Source organism: Spinacia oleracea, chromosome 3 (genome assembly GCF_020520425.1).
Source record: "Spinacia oleracea cultivar Varoflay chromosome 3, BTI_SOV_V1, whole genome shotgun sequence".
NCBI classification, from domain to species: Eukaryota; Viridiplantae; Streptophyta; class Magnoliopsida; order Caryophyllales; family Amaranthaceae; genus Spinacia; species Spinacia oleracea.
The window spans coordinates 6,948,475-6,970,049 of record NC_079489.1 but is presented as its reverse complement, the minus strand read 5'-3'; the positions used below and the strand labels follow the sequence as shown (position 1 = coordinate 6,970,049).

General features: G+C 34.8%; 1 protein-coding gene across 2 annotated transcripts; it reads left to right on the top strand.

Moving 5' to 3' along the window:
* The first annotated feature begins 1,998 nt into the window (after positions 1-1,998).
* On the top strand, positions 1,999-13,608 carry LOC110797378 (uncharacterized). Of its 2 annotated transcripts, XM_022002492.2 has the most exons (21): positions 1,999-2,158; positions 2,824-2,973; positions 3,112-3,196; positions 3,644-3,746; positions 3,899-3,983; positions 4,390-4,476; positions 4,584-4,669; positions 4,875-5,007; positions 5,105-5,207; positions 5,331-5,547; positions 6,193-6,251; positions 6,814-6,932; positions 7,330-7,778; positions 7,853-7,934; positions 8,021-8,197; positions 8,270-8,323; positions 9,194-9,286; positions 9,407-9,472; positions 10,096-10,142; positions 11,513-12,211; positions 12,949-13,608. In XM_022002492.2, the coding sequence occupies exons 2-21, from the start codon at positions 2,845-2,847 to the stop codon at positions 13,340-13,342; spliced, it is 3,267 nt and encodes a 1,088-aa protein (XP_021858184.1). In that variant the 5' UTR covers positions 1,999-2,158; positions 2,824-2,844; the 3' UTR covers positions 13,343-13,608. The 2 variants fall into 2 exon arrangements, with proteins under 2 accessions (XP_021858184.1, XP_021858190.1); XM_022002498.2 differs by lacking the exon at positions 1,999-2,158 and having other exon boundaries at positions 2,190-2,973.
* The last annotated feature ends 7,967 nt before the right edge of the window (positions 13,609-21,575 follow it).

Below are 21,575 nucleotides of genomic sequence, written 5' to 3'. Positions count from 1 at the left end.
TTATAAATGCATATTTACTAATAAAATTGTGTATTATTTTTCAGGTTTTATTATCAACTTTACGAGAATAAGATTTTAGTATCAAAATGAAATTTATATATTATTTACATGAAAAATCGAGTTATGAAATATATATATATGTATTTTGATTAAAATTCGATTAATTATAATATTTTCTTTAAAAATTCGAAATTATATTTTATTAAACTTCACATATATTAGATTTATAATTTATAAAATATTGATTTTAAAATTATTTACCAATTTAATACTAATTTAATGATTTACTATTTTGAAAGAAATTGGACTCGGAGCTTAGGACGAACGAACCAACGAAAATCCCTTAGCAAAGTCGCGGAATCGAGGTAACGGCTATTGCTAGTACCCGCAATTCCCTTATAAATACGTTTATGAAATTACAATGTTATGATTTATTTATGAATTGAATGTTTTGACATGTTTTATGAATTACGGGAAATGAAACATGATTTTATTGAAGTATTTATTATAATATGATTTGATGGATTTATTCCTTATATTATAATTGATTGGATTTTCTTATAAAATGATATTATGATTGAGTGAATTCCTTATAAAATAGTATTTATAAGAAACCATGAAAGAATTATGTTGATCACATGATCTAAAGGAATTATGTTATTTCAATTAAAGTAAAAAGGCTAAAATGTAAAATTAAACGAAACATGATAAATGAAAGTGAAATACCTAGTCCGTTTGGCAGTATATGTTCACAGGTTACGATTCTCGGTCATGCATGTGCCCATGGGGCATCCGCCCATTGAGCCAAGGCTCTCATGTTTTTCGGGCCAAGGCCCCATGTTTTATGGACAGCGGTCCATCGTGGAAGACGTTCCACCATGTCATACTTGCCACGGCTAGCATGTGCACCCTAAAACTATAAATGAATTAAATAAAGGACTTTATAAAATGTTTTACTATATTCTATTATCCCTGTGTTATTAAATAAATTGAATTGAAATGAATTTACGCTGCTATGATAGTCGTTACTGAGTCTTCGGCTCACCGTTTTGTTTTCTGTTTTAGGTACCGCGGGGAACGATGGAAACGATTAGTGGCGAGGAATTTACTATAATAATGTTCACTTAGTTTATGCTTAATATTGTAATAGTTTAATTAAAGACTTTTAGTAAGTAATGTACTTTTATTTTGAGGACTATTATGTTATTTTGGGAGCTCTAATGGAATATGATTGATTGTTGCCTTGTAATTCCCAAGAGGGATTTACGGCGTGTAACGACCCGACCGAATTAGGTTAATTCCGCTGCTAATTATGCTTTAATGCTTGAATTAGAGGTCGGGGCGTTACATTTTTTTTTGAAGGAAAAGATTAGTGCATTGTATTAATTCGTGGACAAATTGTCCATAAGTACATAGGGAGAAATCTCCGGAAAAATCTCCGGATAGATATATAGAGTTTATTGCAAAAATTATACTGTGAAATATAAAAAAAAATACAAGCTTTTATATAAGGCGGTCTTACACAAAGACCACATTGGTGTCATATAAGTTAATCACTGAAACTAATTAGTTAAATACTGAAACCAAATAGTTAAGCAATGCAACTAACTAGTTAAGCACTAAAACTAGTTAGTTAAGCAATGTAACAAATTAGTTAAGTAGTGAAACCAATTAGTTAACCAATCAAAGTGGTATTTCCGATAAGGTGGTCTTACATAAAAGTTGCCGTAAAAAAAAACCAAAAATCTAAATTCAAGTAGGTGCAAAATAATTATAGAATCAAATTAACCAAAAATCTAAATTTTGGGCGGCACATCTTATTTTAAAAAAATAAAAAATCTTTGTTTCTAAATAATTGTAACGTTACAATTGTCTGTTGATTCAGTGGTGATTGAGGCTGCAGTTGGTAGGGAGGACCCACGTTCAATCCCCCGCAATAACAATTGGGAGGGGACTGAAACCTATCCGTTCAGAACTCGCCCCGAATACGGATTAGCCCTAAGGTGAACCTCATGGTACACGAAAAAAAAAAATTGTAACGTTCTCTCCCTCACCCCAGTCTCTCTCCATTACTGGGGTTCTACTTCGCCGGGGAATCGCCGCCCACCTTCAATTTGCCGGAATTTAATCGCCGCTGCCGCTTCACATTTCACTATCTGTAACTTTTCTTTCTAATTCATCTATTTTTGTTCTTAAATTCTTATTTTATTTGCCCAATCCCCAAGTCCAATTTTTTTACATTCATAATCATACTTTACGGGGTTTGATTTTTGTCTAGTTAATGTCATTTGTGTTAATGAATGCTTTCTTGTCCACCTGCTCTTATTTTTAATCATTTGTAAAATTATGGTATGCCGTGCGATTTCTATGAATCAATACCAGCATGTGTTAAAAGTTTAATTCTTTTTCTATTTTCTTAGCTAATTTAATGAATAGATTCGTACTTAGAAATGTAAAATTTTGGTCGGAGTTTGGTCGGCGGTGGTAGGAGTCCAGTAAAACAGAGGCAAGCAAGGGGAGGGATGAAGTGGGAGAAGGAGACGAAGGGTTAGAGGGCATAAATGTCTTTTTAGTATAAATACGTGGGCGTTATTAGTAAACGCGAGCGTCAATTAACAAACCCATTTTTTTATTGCCAAAATTATAAAATTAAGAACAAAACTTAAATCATCCCCTTTTTAACTCTGAGAAGTATCGAACTAGGGTTTCACTTCACTGTTACAAAGTCTTCCAAACTCGGGCAGTTTGTTTGCCGAGTCCGATCTTGTGATTACTGTCTCCAATTATTTCCACCAAAATTCAACACCTTTACTTACCGTGTAGTCGCCGGAACGGGAAATACAAATGTCGAAGACGGCGGCGACGCCGTTTCAAGTTGCTTCTCTAATAAACCCGCCGTCGTTTCCAAACGCTATCGTGTGGTCGGACGACAACTTAATCGCCGTCGCATCAGGCGACATTGTCACTATTATGGTAACTATTTCAATGAATTTTATTTCTGCCTTTTTAATTTTGGTTTAATTTCCACTTTTGCAGACTTTTTTTAATTAATTATGTATTAATATCATTATCGAAAGCTCTGAATTTGTTGATATTTGGTTAATTTCTCAGAATCCAGAGTATCCTCAGAATCCACGAGGTGTGATCACTCTTACTCCGGGAAAACCTTTTCCTATTGGTGTAATTGATAAAGCAGGTAACCACATTTTCAATTACATTCAAATGCTAATTCATCAGTTTACGCTATCTATTAATCTTCAAAACAATAATATGGCTAGTTATTCGATGATTTTAGAGTTGTTTTTTAAAAATTTATGCAACTAAGTTAGTCTTAGTACTTACATTATGCTATTGGGTGACAAAGAGCTAAGCTTCATCCTGTTCGAGTTTTTGATTTTGAATTTGAAGAATAATGCAATGCCATTTTCACGGGGGAATTTACTGTTATCTCAAGCTGAGCTTTGACCAATCTGCTGGCTTGGATCTTTGTCACTCTAAAAGTCATAACTTTCTGATCAATATATGATAATTTGAGTGTTTGATTTTGAATTTGAAGAACAATGACATGCCACTTTCACTGGGAAATTTACTGTTTTGAGTCTTTTGGCAGTCGTGTTACAAGTAATCTCACAAAAAATTGCAGATTTGTTCGCTGGTTGTTTACTGCCCACTCGTCTGTCACGAGATCGTCAGCCTTGTGTTCGATCACTTTCATGGTCACCTGTTGGATTCACTCCTCACAACGGGTATGAAAGAAGTTCCATCACATTTTAAGTTTCTCATTTCGGGTTATGTTTGTATCGGTATCCTTAAATTGAAAATGTATGCTGCTGAGATTTTTTAGCCTGAGTAATGTGATATCATATGTATGCTGACAGTTTATTTTATCATGTCCCAGGTGCTTGCTTGCTGTTTGCTCTGCTGAAGGGCACGTGAAGGTTTACCACCAACCATATTGTGAGTTCCAAGCTGAATGGATAGAGGTATGCAACTAATCACTTTGAATTTTGAAAGGGTATGTGTGTTCTTTGTAGCCTTGTAGGAATGTAGGGTGTCAAACTGCAAAAGGATTAATTTCTCGAACAGGACTACCATATGAGTGCTTGACTGCTTGTATTTTACCAGTTGGGTTAATAAAATTCATGGAATGAGGCATGGCCCATGCCCCATGGACCTTCATTAGAATTATTTTTCAAAATCATTTTTTTTAATTGTCGTATTAGTTTATTACATGTACTTGACTTTTTTCTATACATTGTAGCATTACTTTTTACTTTTTAGTGGTATAATTTAATTTTATGTTTACATTTTACCTTGTTTTGAATGCTCAAATGTTCTTGACTCTTAACACAAGTGCATTCGTCGTCATCTGTGATGTTGTTACCCTAGGTAATGGATATCTCAGACATGCTCCATGGGTATTTTGCTAAGATCAATTACGGGGAGCCTGAAGCTCCCTTATCGGCTGTGTTTGATGTGAGTTAGTTCAGTTTTTGTTTCATCATGTCCCCTTCATTACTTTTGGAATCAAATTCATCATAATTTTTTGATGTGTACTTCTTCATCTTGCTATTGCTGACTAGGATTCAGCTGGTCAAATCAGAACCGAAAATATTACTGCTGCTGATAAAATTGATCTCACCTCAAAAAACCATAAACGAAAAAGGGAGTATGTGCCTTTTCTCTCTTATCTGGTGTGGTGTTTCTTTTCTCAACCAATTACTTGGCTGATTGGCTCTACTTTTCCTCTTCATTTCTGTTCTTAGACTACTTTCATGCATGGCAAACTTGTTTTATATGTCACGTTTTAGTATAAATTTCCTCCACATGTGCCTAGCCTTTTTGTTCTTTATTGATTGGATGCTTTACTGCAGCAAGGACTTCAACCATCCTGGAGAAGTTGATGTCACAAATGCAGACTCTCTTTGTGACATTCATGCGATGAAAGTCGTGACAGAGTCAGTCGTTTTTCGAAGTGCAGTTATGCAAGAGGGTTCCTCAGTGGAGGTTGCACAGCATTTTCATTGCTGATTTTCCTTGCATAAATTATCTTCTTACCTATTGAAACTGCTCAGTGCTTACATGCCGATCTTGAAATTTGTAGGTCTTCAAAATGGATGGTGGGCAGAATGTCTGGGTTGCTGGCACATTGCAGCGTTTAGAAGGTCCAATGGCCCTTGTCCACCTTCATGAAACAGGTGCAACTGGTATGTTTTTTTTTTCTTTCCCTTATAATTTTCTGTACCTACACAGTTAAACATCTATTTTTTTAAGCTGAATAATTTTCATATGTTCTCCTAGAATCTCAATGCTGTATTGCTTCACCTTAGGAGAACCACAGTGGCTCAGGATGGATTCTGTAAGGGATTTGCCCAACCAACCCAATAATCCGGGTGTGCCTGCAGCTGATTCGAACTACAGTGTCCCTGAAATTCGTCCTTTTATGGATGTGGGTCGTCTCCCTCAAAATATACTGTTGGCCGAGCATAGTGAAGTGGGTGAGATTCTAAAATCTGGGCAGCTAGTTGAAGCCTGGAGTAGAGATAGGTAATATTAGATGGAGTCTCTAGAGTTATGTCTCTGCTGTTTTTTCATATGCTTATTTCTCTTCCGAAAACTATCTGATCAACAATAAAAAAAAGTGTGGTTCTTAACCCTTTTTCTAAATAGTGACTGAATGTAAGTGAACATACCATATTTGTGAAGTTATACTTGTCTGGTTGTCCTAAGAATTCCTCTATAATGTCCAAAAATTGTTTGGTGGATGAAAAACACAGCATTTGTAAGTATTCTTGGAAGCAAGTATTGTGTATTTACTTCAAACTTTAACTCTACATATATAAGAATGTTTACAATCAACTACCAATCTAACTTGATGTAGGCTCACTATTTTTTTATTGCTACACACACTGTTTTAGAAGAAACCTATAATAGTCATGAATGATTCAGTTTATTTCTTCCATAAAGTCAGTCCGAGTATTTATTTATTTGTTTCGATGTTGTCTATTGATTCTGCATTGCTGTGCGTGAACAATAACTATGGATATGAACTTTTCGTGCTTCTCTCGTGTTTTATTCATATAGATGTTGTCCCGAGTCCACACATATACCTCATCTGAAATCGCATCCCACTTTTGTCAGTGTCAGACACTCAGACTTAAACAAATTGCTCAAGTTTTGTAATTTTTGCAGGTGGCTTGAAGGAGTTTTAGTGGACTTTTCTAATAAAGCCCCTCTGGTCAAATTCATTGGTACGTTTATGATTTGAATTAAATTTAAACGTCACTATGTATGGATGAATTTAGTACTCTACAGCTCTACTACTCTTCAGGTCAATTTTAATGAGTTATTGGATGTTTTATTGACCATGTATCTACTTCTTCTATAAATAGTGAAAGTGTTTCCTGTGATATTCTCAGAAGAGTATATCTTAGACTGCATAGGTACGAGATTATAAGTAATTGTCTAGAGGAAGAATATTAATGGTGGATCTGAAACTCTGAATTAATGTATTTTAGCAGTATTTTCTCCTTAAGGAAAGATGTACTTACAGTTCATACAGTACTCCGAATTCAGAAACATGATGGATTGGACAATATTACTTCTTTATACTTTCTATGAGATATATGGATAAGCTAGACTAGCTAGTGTTGAGGAGATGCTGAGGAGGAGACTGGAGAGTGCAATGAACCTTCTTTTTTTTTAATTAAATTTATTGGACTTCATGCAATCCAAGATATCATTATTTTGCAGTTCTTATACTTCATATGAACTGAAATAACTTTCAAGTTTTCTTTACTGCTTCTTGATCAGGAGATGCTGAGGCTGTGGAATTAAATACTAGTGATGTTAGGTTGGCACCCTTGTGGATTGCAGAAGAAAAATCATGGAAAGTTACTGTTGTCCAGTTACATGTGCAGGATTCACCAGAGGTATAGAGTTCCTTCTACCTGTCTCAAATTCTCTTTGATTTTACATATTAGCATGGAGTCTGGATACAAGATGGTGCCACGGCATCTGAACCAATTTTAACCAAAAAATTGACTAATTGCTTCACTAATTGTTAATAATGATTTACCTTCTTGAAAGTCGGATACGTTCAGTTATCCCTGGTAGGTCTTAAACCTCTCTCACAAAGTGAAAAAAAGAGAAGAAATATAGGACCTTATTAATTTGCGGTAGCAAATTTGCAAATGTGGTTTACCATTCTTGTCAAAGGTCCCAACTCCCTTGTAAATTTGTAATAAGTCTTAGCTTTGTATGTTTATGTTAGCTTCCATCTTTAGGTGTTTGTTTTGCGGCTAATGATGACCATCAATGTTTTGGCAGGTGGTGGTAAAAGGAAGTAGCTATAGGAAAGTAAATAACTCTTCTCAAAAGGCTTCTGCAGCCAAAAATGGAATAAATTTCGTTAAAAAGACTCCCAATAACGATGCCAAACATCTTTTGACTGCTCATCAATATGCTTTACGCTCTTCAATGCTGTCGTCACTTGTCGTTGCATGGTCTCCGCAACTGCAATTGTCTGCAACAGATACCCAGAAAGCATGTGATTATTCTTGTTTACTAGCTGTTGGAACAAAGTCCGGAAGTATTTCAATCTGGAAGACTCAAAGACCAGCATACTACTCTGTTGAGCATAGTAATGATCCAATAAACATGAATATTATAGGAATTGTTCATGCTCATGATACATGGGTCACTGCATTGAGCTGGGGCTTTCTTGCCTCTGATTCAAATCCGCGTGTTCTATTGGCTTCTGGTTGTTGTGATGGGAGGTGGGTTCTGTTTTCTCTGTGATTATGCTACTTGCATGCCTTAAATGTGATGAGCAAACTTGATGGCTTTTCAGTGTGAAGATCTGGCGTGCACGTGTCTGTGATCTAAAAAAGTTGTCCGGAACTGACCAGACTCCCTTCTCTTTAATTAATGAGGTACATTTCACTAATTCAAAAGCTGGTGAATCTTAAACATAGCTGTATTTTGAGCTCTCCTTCACTAGATTCTCCTCTTCTAATAGGTTACGGCTGGGAATAATGTCCTAGTGTCGGCAATTTCTCTGTGTGTTCCAGTTCAATCTCCACGGATGATTCAGTTAGCTGCCGGGAAAGGATCTGGATCTTTTGAAGTATGGGCATGTAATACAAAGACCAAGAAATCAAATAAAGTTGGATCTTATGATGCTCATGTCCAAGCTGTAAGTTTAATTCCTTTATCGACTTACCCCAATATTAATAAAAGAAGATAACTCATGCTGTACAATTTTCAGGTCACAGGTTTAGCTTGGGCTTTTGATGGACGTTGTTTATATAGTTGCAGCCAGGTAAATGCTTATGATAAGGTTTTTCTATTCATGAGGTGTTTTTTTTATTCATTTTTCTTAAAATCATTAAATGATCCTAGAATCATTTCGGGAAACATATATGTTGTTCAATACTTGATGAAATTTGGTACGTGTTTGGTACGAGACCTTGTTTATGTAATGGTTGGAATTCAAAGGTCCTTAGAAGCATAGAAAAATATTGTTTGGTTGAGTCACTTGTAAGTTATACTTCCTCTGTTTCAAAATATATGTTATGCTTTAAATTCCACGCATGCCAATGCATAAATTCAACCATTATTAACCTTAATTACCAATAAGTATAAGTAAGAAATTTATATTTTGAAAATAGACATTGAGAGTAATCTAGCAAGATTCTACATGACTATTTTTTTTACTTCCGTATAAATCACAAAAATTAATCACCGAGTATGTGAATAGTGTAAAGTCAAATTGTAGCAACTAAAAAGAAACGGAAGGAAGTACTAAATTTCAAGTTTTAAGTTATTGGTAATTTGATATCCCATGAACTTGGGAGTTGGAAAGGACTTACCTATGTTGGGAGAGGGGGGGGGGGGGGGGGGGTAGGAAGGTTAGGTCAGTGCAATTTCTCTAGCAGATCTATTACATACAGTACCATTTTCCCCATCAGTTTGTTATATGCTTGTGGCCTTGCGGGGTAATACCAAACAATATCCTATGAAATTCTTTTCTTTTAACCTAATGCAGAAGTTAAGTTTTTCCAGTCGACTATCTCTAGACTAGATACTACTGAGTACTGAATGGTAGGAGAGCTGTCTTCGGGCAATTGTTTGTTGCTTGTCATTGTATTTTTTCTTGACATTAGTGATTGATATTTCGTTGTTAATGTAGGATAATTCGATGCATGGATGGATATATCACAAGGGCGCTCTGTCTCAAGTCTCTATTCCACCAAATAATCTTGGAACCAGAAGCTTCTCTGATGTATGCATTTTCCTTTATTTGTTTTCTAATATGTTTACTGCTGACCAGAATGTTTCTTGATTTTTAGACATCAATATTGAGCTTCAATGATATTTAAACAATATTTACTTTTTTGAGCAGCATCCTTCCGTGTCAGACTCGTGCTATGGGGTGGCAATTTCCCCTGGAAATTTAGCACTTGCTGTGGTATGAACTTTAATCTTCCTGATAGTTAATGGCTATCTTGTTATTCTTGTTAATCATACACAAACTACTGACTTTCAATTTATTAATATTTTTTGTTCCTCTCCATACAGTCGCTGACATTCTCTTATGCTGAAACAATTTTTGCAATAGCTGCATTACCAAGTTTTGATTCTTAGCTTAGTAGGCCTTTAGACTCTTCCTTCAGTCAAGCTTCTTCACGCTAAGACTCTCATAGATATCTCGTTAGATTTGTGCCCTTCTAATGGCTTTGTTTGAGGTTCTCTACTTGTTTTTTTTTTTGAGAAATGCTAGATCTCTCCAGTGGCAGATATCATCTTTTAATTCCTTTTTTTTTGGTGTCATTGATATTCACAGAACCAGCTTTAATCAACACTCCCATAACCATTTTGTTTTATAAAGTGAAAAAATAGTTGTATCGTGTACGTGGTATAGTGAATTATGTGATGGCATGAAAAATAAACTTTAACTGGATTTGAAAATAACATACTCATTCAAGCCTCAAGGCAGTGTCTTATCATGCTACTGTGCTACAGAAAAGGATTTACCGGCTTATTATTGAGCTAGTTTAAGACTGGTAACATAAATTTGTACCTTCTTTTCAGGCACGCAGATTTGATGCTGGACAGTTAGATCATATGTACCAGAAAAGGTATTACTCCTGAGTTCTCTTTCAATATTTCCTGGAGTAACTCTGTTTAAGTGTTTAAGGAGATTATTCTTTATTTCTCTTGCAATTTTGAGGCAGTGCCTATCACCCATGATAGTCTTTACCTAGCAAAGCATAGAATAGTAAGTCATAGTCTTGTTCTGACAACTAGAATGGCTATTTAGCTAACAAAATTAGGATAAAAAAAAGCACATTGCCGATTGTCTCCTTGTGCAAAAAATTGTATGATGCTGCACAGAACTCTGTTAAGAACATTGTCCTCCAAGATATTTAGCTTTGTGGGTGATTATATGTCGGCTAGGTACCTCCTTACTGTTCTTCGGTGCTCTTACATTCCTAGTTTGAGCACCTCAACGTCTTCCTTTTACATGACCCAACCATCTATTTCGCCCTTCAGACTTCTTATTGTCAATTGGGGAAACTCACACTTGACCTTGGTATCACGTCGTTTCATATTCTTTTTTAGAACTACATCCGTCTAACCATCAGTGTTTTTTTCCACGACTTTCAAATCTGGCCTTCTTAAATTGGTCAGCGCTCTGCCCATATGGCCATATCATTTCTTGTTTAATGTCCACATGCTACTAGTTTATAGTAATTTCTAGGATTCTGTTTCTGACAACCCTGAAGAAGATCCAAAAAACATAGAATGTAGTTGTTTGGCACTGCCAAAGGTAACGCCTTTCACTGTTAGGAACACGGGTGCAGTGAAAACTTAGAACTGGAATGAAGAAATGAACTATTTGTAAAACTTTCCTCATTTCTCTAAATCTTGGTGGTGGGCCTTTTGTGGGGTATAAGAAAGGCAAGCAGAGGCAAGAGACGTTTGATAGGAATTATCTGTGGAAGCTTATTTTATCTGCCACTAAGGCTCCGTTTGGTAGGGTGTAAAACGTTTTCATGGAAAACGAGGAAAACGATATTCCCTTTTTCAATCATTTTACTTTGGTTTGGTTTGACAAGGGATGGAAAACAATTTTCGATAACTCTCTCAAAGGTGGAAAAACCTTTTCCATTTGAAAGGGAGGGAAACTTTTTCACATTTCCTCCTTTCCTCCCTCTCCCTTTTCCCCTCAATCTTCACCATCTTCTCCCATCTTCCCCTCAATCTTCACCATCTTCTCTCATTTTCTTTTAAGGAACCAAACAAAGGATAAATAGTTTGGAATTGTGTTTTCCTTTGAAAAATGTTTCCACGGAAAATCATTTTACACCGAAAACGTTTTATACCAAATGAAACTGAGCCTAATTACTTGAAGACCTTGCATTTATATATGTGTAGCTTGTGAAATTACTAAAAAGTATATGCGTAGCATGCGAAGAGTATAATTTGTGTTGCTTAAAATATGCAGGACCCAGAGGGCTGCGGTTGAATTCTTTTGGATTGGAGGGCAACAGGTGGAATTTTCATCAACTCAGAACTTAGAGCTTGATGTTGAAGTTTGCTCTGGTTTTTCCAAGGAAGATCTAGGATATTGGGGGTCCATGTTTCTATGGTCTCTAAAACAGTATGAATGCCAAACTAAACATCTGGTTGTCTGGGATATTGTAGCTGCTTTCTCGGCTTTCAAGCCGTGTGCACCTCGGTTTATCAAGCACGTAGTACTGAGGTGGCTGGAGCTATTACTCAATGATGACAATTTGGATCCATCTATTGAAAACATCTTGTCAGAAATGTCTAAACACATGTTGGACATCAGTTCTAGGCAGTTGCACCTGGTTAACATTTTCTGTAGACGTGTTATTCCGTCCATTGAACTTATGGCTGGTAAAGTCTGTGCTAAACCAGCTAAATTAGCCGAGTCATATGGGGAAGAGCAACAGTGGATGGACATATTGTCAAAAAGCGAGAAAGAACTCAGAGAGAGGCTCGTAGGTTTGAGTTTATCTACTGTTCTTGGTCTTATATCTGACCAGGCCTCGAAAGTAGAGATTGGGTCGTGGAATCCTGTTGGAATTACTCAGATGGTGAAGTGGGTCATCCAAAATCAAGACCGAGTTGGCCGTCAACTAAGTCTTTTTACATCTGAAATTGAAGGGCTTGGTGCAAGGTAATTTCTCTACATCTTTCCGAGCTGTTGAAGTTTGCCGCTTGTATTATTCTTCTCAATATTATGCTATTTTGCTCATTGTTTGGCGAATAACGCATGCTATGCATAGGTTAGATTGATTGCTGGCTTCCCCTTCGTACCAATAACATTGCTCAAAGATCTCTATTCTCTAATCATGCCTTGCCTATGTTCTTTTTTATGTACTTTTTAGGGGCCTTATTTAGCTTGTGATCCTTTCTGCGATTGAATTTAGTGCTTCTGGGTCTATATATGAAAGCTGTAACCAAGTCGTAAACATTTTTCTGTTGGTATGAACTTTAACTCGAGTTCTCGTTTCTGAAAAAGCAGAACACCAAGACCATAGGAAACAAGGGAAACAAAATGTCATGAAATGTAAAACTACCGTGTTTTCTTTGAAATGATAGGTGTTGTAACTTGGAGCTTAATTGTCTTGCTGATGGTAGCTTTTCCAACAATTTTACTGTTATCTGTAGTAGAAACACTTAGGGTGATCTTCACTTATTTCTCATAAACTTATCTTATCCGAACTTAAATGAACTTACCTGAACTTATCAAAACTTATTTTAGTTATAAATTGTACTTGATCAACCCTTATTTTTCCTGAACTTATCTTATCTGAACTTAACTGGACTTATTTGAACTTATTTTGTCTGAAATAAGTGGAAATAAGGTGAACAAAACAGAGCCTAACTTTGAAAATATTCTCTCTGAAACAGGCTGCAAAGCGTGTGTGATTACAATGCAGAAGAAGAGAAGTGTAGCCTCTGTTCAGCTATTGTTCCTTTCGAATCTCCAGATTACGCATCCTGTAGCAGCAGTGTAGAATATAGTGATCAGGAATCTACTCAACAGCAGCATAAACTCACTCGTTGTACCGTGTCTATGAAGGTTTGCCCTCTTACTACTCTATGGTTTTGCATGTGTTGTAAGAGACGTTGTTCAAATTTACCACCTCTCCAGTTATTTACCATGAATAATTACCCCCCGGACTTTTTATCGTTCATTAAACCTGTGATAAATAACCTGTTACCTATTCCCTTGTGTCCCTATTGCGGGATATCTCTACAAAGACCGCAACCAGACTTTCTACTATCTGTATCACCTGTATAGCAAAACACTATCACTAACCAGTCTTTAAAATACCGCTTTTATTGTAACGATAATGCTTGTTTTCATAAGCGGTCTCTGTTGTTCTGGTAGTGATGGCTGTATGTATGTTTCTATGACGAATAAGATACGAAGGGTTAGCCGAAATAGGGTCTCATCTTGTGAGACTGGTTCATCAAGTGTAAAATTGTAATATTAGTTCAGAACAGGAAATGCAATTAGTGTATATTATCAATAATTATTTATCATAGCTTTTGTTCATTGCTATCTTTCAAGTTTGACATAAATTGTTCTGCAAATGTTCTCCTATATTTTTTATGTTTCTTTGAATTGGTTGGTTTTGTCATAGATTGGATTTTTCGGGAGTACAAAATTGTCAAATTTTATAACGGACTCGTGTATATGATCCGTAATAGCATCCGAGAGTATTGAGAATGGTGTTTTTTGTTAGTGTACTAAACATGACCCCAGTTCATGCCCCATGCACCTTTCTCATACGAACGCTTGTATATTTTTTTTCTAAATTAGGTAAGATGAAGTGTTTTACAGGACCAGAACACGCACGGGTCAACTTGGGCCGGGTTAACGGGATAGATATTAGAATACTTGTATTGTCCATGACCCGGTGAGGCGCATACTCAGTGGTTCCGGATGCATCCAAATGGACAATAATTTGCCACATACAGAGTACAGATAATGAAACTTCTAGTACTTGTGAAATCTTGTGCTGTTTAAACAAAACAAAAACAAAATAATGAACAATCATATGAAAAACGTGATACTTCAATTTTAGTTCATCAAGCTAGTATATAGGCCTTATATTTTACTCCAATTTATTTATGATGTGACCCTAGATTTATGGTTCGTCATCTTCAAGGAAATCCACGTGTCTTTAAAATGCCAAACAAAAGTCTTATTCACTTTTGTTTTGTCTATGAGTCGATTAAACAGAATTCTGTTGGCTAGTTTATGAGTAGTACTAATAATCTTGCATCTTACGGAGTACTCCTACACAATACCATAATGGGTGATTAATACTCCCCTTGTCCCAAAATTATATTCCCTCCGTATTTATTTAAGAGATACACTTGGTTAGACACGAGTATTAAGAAGAAGAATTAAATAAAATAAAATAAAGTAATAAAATAAGTGGAGTTGGATAGATATTTTAATAAGTAAAATAAGTGGGACTTATGTCATTTTAGTGGGCCCGGGGTGGGGGTGGGGTGTAGATAAATTATTTAATTAGATATTGTGGTTTATAAGTTACTAAAAATGGCAAGTGCATCTCTTAAGTTAAATACGGCCGGAAAAGACAAGTGTAGTCCTGTTTTTCAAATCCTGTGTCCCAAATTATTGTCTTGTTTCTATTTTCGGCTATTAAGATTCCTACTTTTCATGTACTTTATTCAACTTTTCCAAAAAAATCAATCATTATTTGTACTTTATTCCACTTTTTCAGATACTATATTTCATTTTTTTTAAATCCGTTTTTTGGGTCAAATGGGATATAACTATGGGACGGAGGGAGTATAAAGGAAGAATTTGTGTGAATAGCGTAAATGAGAACCGAATTTATTTATTTTATACTCCTTAGACCCTATTTATTTGCCCCGTATTCTATTTTAGTCGGTTCTTTAAACAATTTCATTTTCTTACCTCGTACTCTGTACCCGTAGCCGGTCTTCACCATTTACCTTACTTACAAGACAGACAAAAATACTCTCAGAACTCCAAAAAACATGAGCGTTGCTCAACCAAAAGCTATTCCCAATTTGTAACTAATAGAAATTAAACATGAGCGTTGCTCAACCAAAATCTATTCCCAATTTGTAACTAATAGAAATTAGTTGAAACATTATTTTAGCCCTAACATTTTTCCTATGTGGCAAATAATAAGGTGTGAAGGACTCCACGGAGTATCATTTGTCATATATTTCCCCCCCCCAAAAGACATGGTCGGAAACAATGGTGGAGCCACAGTACTGGTAGAGGGGTCACGAGAGGGGTCCTTGACCCTACTTGGGGAAAAAAAAACTTAATTTTAGTTATATTTTCATTATTTTTTAAAAAATAATAAATAATTTAAATATAAATGTCATCAATTTTTAAATAGTAATCCTACTATTTAGTACTTACTCCGTATAATTTATGGATCAGTTACTGGTCAGAAAAGCGATGGTTTATCTCGCATAAAACTCGGTGGGGCTCGACTAGTTAACATTTCTATTTACATGATGCTATAAATTATTTTAATCACTCTATGGTAGTGGAATTTCAGGAAAATATAGGAGTAAATTGTGAAAATAATCTGCATATGTGGTAGTATTTCCTAAAGACATTGGTCCTATTTCGCATATTCTGCTCAAAATTGTGCAGATGCCAAACTGATTTGTCATGCTAAAAGGAGAAAATGAAGTTTTACGATCACATAATTAAAATTTGCCTGCTTCGTGTAAAGACGACAGGTGAAGAAGGTTAATCAAATCTCAGTCAGCCAATCATTTCTAATTAAATAAGATACAATATTATCTTATTATAATTTTAAATGTTATAATGCATCTTTTTAAAATTAATTAATCGAAAGCATGAAACCAGCCAGTTCAATCTTTGTCAAATATTATGGGTGGGGCGGTAATGACCCAAATGACTTAGCAAACCCCCCAAAAAACAAGAGCTAATTTAGAATAATATGATTCTTTTAAAGCGGATGAGTATCAAAGGTACCCTATATTATTCTGAGTTAATGAAAAATATTGCTTTATTGTAAGAAGATCGGTCAATAGTTGATTTATTTTTGCCAAATTTCTTAACATTTATTTTTTATTAAAGAAATTGATGTACTCGTATGTCTTATGATTTTTTTTTTCCCAATAAATTCAAAATATCTACGAGTAAACAAAAAATTGTTTTATTTGATTATTCGATTCAAAGTATCTATGAGTAAACATAAAATGATTTTATTTGATTATTCGATTCGAAGTATCTATGAGTACAAAAGTCAAAATTACTATGGAGTATATCCAACTATGAAAATCGGCTTAATCAAACTGAAATTGACTCAACTAGATTTTAGCCCGTGTAATACACGAATTCTATTAAATTGTTAAGTTAAAATAAAACTCTTATATATACCAACTGCTTTATTTTATATATTAGATCGGATTAGTTTTTGATTTTCGATTGAATTTCATTTTAGGTTTTTTTTTTTTTTTTTTAACTATTTGAGTGTTTGATTTTGGATGAAGTTGTATATGCGTAATATTAGTAACGTAATTAATCAATAAAGGTATCTATGTGACACCTAATTATTTATCCCGTGGCACTCGACTTTTATAATTCAAAAAAAAATTAGAAATCTTATTTTTCATTGGCCGAAACCATTAGTTTTCCTCGTGGCTCTCTATTATTAGATTAGTGTTTGATTTCGAATTGAATTTTATTTTAGATTAGTGTTTGATTTTGGATGAATTTTATTTTAATTTTTTTTACTTGTTAAAGTGTTTAATTTTGGAAATAATTTTTAAATCTTATTTTTCATTGGCTGAAACCATAGATTTCCTGCGTGGCGCTCTATTATTGAATTAGTGTTTGATTTTGGATTGAATTTCATTTTAGATTAGTGTTTGATTTTGGATGAATTTTATTTAGATTTATTTTTAAATTATTAGAGTGTTTGATTTTGGGTGGAGTTGTATATATTAGTAATTAGTAATTAATTAATTAAAATATTTACGTGACACCTAATTAATTATCTACGTGGCACTCGATTTTTTATTTCAAAAATAAATTAGAAATCTTATTTTTCATTAGCCGAAACCATTAGATTTCCTACATGACACTCTAATAATTAAGCAAAGATGCGTAGTATTAGATTAGATTTAACTTTTTGAATGATAATATTGATTTAGATTTTGTATATTAAGTTAAAACGAACTAACAATAACTTCGAAAATGATGTAACTGAAATATGATTTGATCTTAACAAAATTCAATCAACATATTCGATCAAGGGTCCATTGTAGAGCTGCCAAAACAGGTTATTGGGTCGGCTTCGGGTCGGATCATCTTGGGTCTCGGGTCATGATCAAGTCGGGTTATGTCGGGTCACTTTATCACTCAGGTGCAGGCCGGGTTTGGTCAGGTTGGTTTTCGGTCGGGTCATGTCGGGTTTTTTTCCCATTTCAGGTACAAGTCGGGTTTGGGTCGAGTCATGTTGGGGTCGGGTTTAATTTCGGGTTTGGGTCTTATATAGTCGGTTCGAATCGGTTACTCTCGGGTTAGGGGTCAAGTTCAGATCGGATAATTTTTGGGTCGGTTAAAGTTCAGGACGGATTCACTCTCGGACACTGGTTAAGATCGAGTCTATATCTTATTTAGTCCTCTTAAAATATTCAAGCTTAAAATATTTACTCCACGTGCATGTCAAGTCATAACCGGTTATGTGGTAAAATTTGGGTTAAGGTTATTGTCGGGTATCAAATCGGGTTCGGAATATTATTCAATCGGGTTAGTTCGGTTATCGGTTATCTTTCGTCGGGTGATACAACGTCGGGTTAAAATCGGTTATCGATTTTTTCCGGTCGGGTACAGGTCAGGTTTCGAGTTACCCGTTTTACCAAAATTTAGGGTTATGGTCGGTTACGAGTTCGGTCGGGTTTTCGGGTCGGGTCATTTTTTGACAGCTCTAGTCCACCGGAGAAGATAATGGTACCCATTGGCCTTTAGTAGTTTAAACTTAGTTTGTTAGGTAAGTTTTATAAAGTATCTAATGACCATGACAGGTTTTATTTTTCCTGTAATTTTTAATTGTAATAGTGCGTAAACTCTTTTAATTATGCAAATTAAGCCTATCTAAGGGGAAAAAAAAACAGACAACAAAAATAAAATAACTTTAGTACGGAAAATTTGACTGAAATAGGGCATATTTCTTTATGACATGGGCATAAATTAAATGGCCAGTGTTTATAATTGTAGGTTCGAGGCTTTGATTATATTCCCATGACTCATGACTCTCAGGAGTTGCAGGAGCATCTCATCCTTTTCGTTGTCAAATGGGTTCATGCATTATCAATTTATCACCCATAACCGCATAGCCCATTAAATCTTAGACGTTGACGGCTTCATAGGTTGGACTAGACGAGTTGCAATTTTAGACTTTTTATTTTGGTTTTATAGAAAAGGAATGAAACACTACAAAATAATGTTAGAGGTTGGAATTAAAACTATTTTGTAGGCTTGTAGCTCGTGCGTTATACGAATTGTGTAGATTATTTTTATGTTGTTTTGTTTTATGCGAATCTATGTTATATGCTACGTTCGTTTCAAAATGATCTTAATTTACACGTTTTGTTTTAGTCGTTTACGTTTTGTTTTAGTCGTTTCATAATGTTTTTTACATGAAAATTTACTATCTTACCCTTCTTACTCAATAACATTTATAATTTTTCACACATTTTTCATTTTTAACATTTAAAATGTGATAAATTATGTGAAATAATGATGGATATATACTAACACACCCTTTGTTTACTTAATCAATGTACATTTTAGAGTTCTGCATTAAGCTAGTGTTTTACATCGGCATATCTACATGGACATATACTAATCGTGTTTAAGAGATGTTAATTTTGTAATCATTTGATAGCTCAATAGGTGACTATTTAATGCTCGTATTTAATAAGTTCAAATCAGATTCACTCGAGTCTAAGAAGGTCAGATAAGCTCAAATAATTTATATATAAATAAATGCATAAAATTTTAATTGAAAATACTATATCATATAAGATCACTATTCCAAAGTATAATATAATACTCGGGATTGTTAAAGATAAAAGAGGAATCCGACATTAGAAGGCTTACGCAAAGACTAACAAAATTGGTCGTACAAGAAAGAAGATAGAGTCGAACAACACAGGAAGATGTGGTCTTGACAACATAACAATTATGTTAGCACAAACGCAACTCTAGCAAACAAAAGTTGAATGAGCTAAGGTTGTCAATTTTTAGCATATGATGCCCTTCTCAAGAAATCTACTACTGTCCTTTGCAGAGGATAACGACAACTCTTACCAACTTTCTCTAAATTAACTTATAAATATGATTACTCCTTAAATAATTAATTATTACGGAATATTGTGTACTCTGTATATTTTAGAGTTGGACACGTGTCGGATTGTGTGAATTCACGTGTTAAATTTGCGTGGCTCATCTTCTAACAGGTCGTTGCTTGTACCGGACCCGTCTCTCTCTATGCCATTAACGAGACTTATTTACGGTAGTCCCACTTTGTGTCGGTCGTATCGTATAAGCTAGCGGACCCCTTACCAAGTTTAAGAATTTTGGGTTGATTGGTTAATGAGTAATAAGCGTGTAAAGACGTGTTGGTCAGTCGTTCGTGTTCGTGCTAGGTTTCTAATTAAAATGATATCCAAGCACGATCTATGACCCATCAACGTACCTCACATTTCGTACTGGCTTAGAATTGGCTCATGCTAAATTTTCAAAGTAATGTCTATGCACAACCCATTATCCATCAATATATCTCTCGTGTTGTACTGAGCTTATAACGTGCTTGAACAGCTTGTGTGCTGGCTCGCCATGCCAGCTTATACAATTCTAAACATCAATCATACTGTTCGCCACGTGATACTGATCACCGCGTGATTTTGACATGTATTCTTAAATAAATTTCAATAATTCGTATAACAAAGTCTTTAAAATAATTTACAAGGCATATATCATAACTTTTAAACCCAAAATATAATACTTCAAGAATAAAAATATTGTCTTAAAAAATATTAAATAAAAAGATAAAGCACCACCTTTATAAAATTATTAATTTAATTTAGCCCCCACGAAATGGAAGAAAAAGCAGAGGAATTTGGGACCTCCATTAGCATGTGGCATGAAATATGTTTAGTGTCAAGCTATGCATACTTTATCATCCGTCACTGTCCAATCTTCACATGCCACGTATGCAACATTATTTGCCTATATCAACCCCCTCATGCAACTCTTTTGGATTTCTTGGTTCGTCAATTTTGTCATTAATGTTGGATTAGATTAGCATCGTGCACTTAATTGTGTATATGTGTCACTTTTCTTATTGGATTATGGAGTAAGTAGTAGCGTGCCATTTAATGTGTAGTTAACTCATTGCTTTGACCAATTTGATTTTGGCTATGATTTCAAGTGTTTCAAAAATACTCACAATTAATCAATTATCGGTTGAATCAGTGATAATTGACGCCGAACTTGATAGGAAGGACTCTGTATTCTCCCCGCAACAACAATTAGCCTGGAGAAGAATGACACATATCCACTCAAAATTGACTCCGAATTCGAATTAGCCCTAAGGGTGAACCGACTGGTACACCAAAAAAAATACTCGTAATTACCCCGGACAAAGAAACGTCCACAAGGTACAAATACGTAGTCGCATGGACAAGAAAATTAACTTTTGTTATACAATGCACACGTTATATATACAAAATTGTCATAACCGAAGTGTCAAATGTTGCAACTTATGGGGGGAGATATGGGAGAACAGTTACGAGGATCGAGGAGTGATGTTCAAGTTTAAACGGTTTTACCTTTAGCATAAAAGTAGTTAATCTGGTAAATAAATAACTACGGACAAAGAAACATTCACAATTAAATATAAACCACATGGTCACGTACACAAAGTATAACCGATTGCGTATAATAAATAATCGCAACCGGAATGTTAAGGATTTCAATTCGTGGGGAGAATGCTATGAAGAATGTGGAGTGGTGTTCAAGATTAGACCGTTATATTGTTACCTTTATAAAAAAAAAGGGCATAATGTTGTTATAGTGAGAGAGGTTAATGATCAATAAATAATGTGATCATATAAAATCCGGTATAGAGAACAATGGAAATCTTACAAATAAATTATGGGTTCATGTCCATATCTTGCTCTTCGATCGTGTGAATGGATATGGCTCTCATTTTTGTTAAGTATACTTATTGAAAATAAATCTGTTATCCTTTATTGAATTGAAAGATTATGGAAGGAAAGAAAAAATCAATTATTAAATAAGTCTATCCTTTCTTGTAGGAACTTAAAACAAATAACATTAGCAATGACACTTGTCCCAAAAAAATAAAAATAATTAGCAATGATATGATCCAAAACAATTATGTGATAAAAAACACACCATAATCTTGTTTTCAAAACTATAAATACTCCGTAATTTATTTTATGTTTAC

Bases quoted from the DNA above. Each gene is read 5' to 3' on its own strand.
- LOC110797378 (XM_022002492.2), top strand. From the start codon at position 2,845: ATGTCGAAGACGGCGGCGACGCCGTTTCAAGTTGCTTCTCTAATAAAC. The intron at 5,548-6,192 runs GTAATATTAGAT...TAATTTTTGCAG, and splicing joins GAAGCCTGGAGTAGAGATAG to GTGGCTTGAAGGAGTTTTAG. The intron at 6,252-6,813 runs GTACGTTTATGA...CTTCTTGATCAG, and splicing joins CCCTCTGGTCAAATTCATTG to GAGATGCTGAGGCTGTGGAA.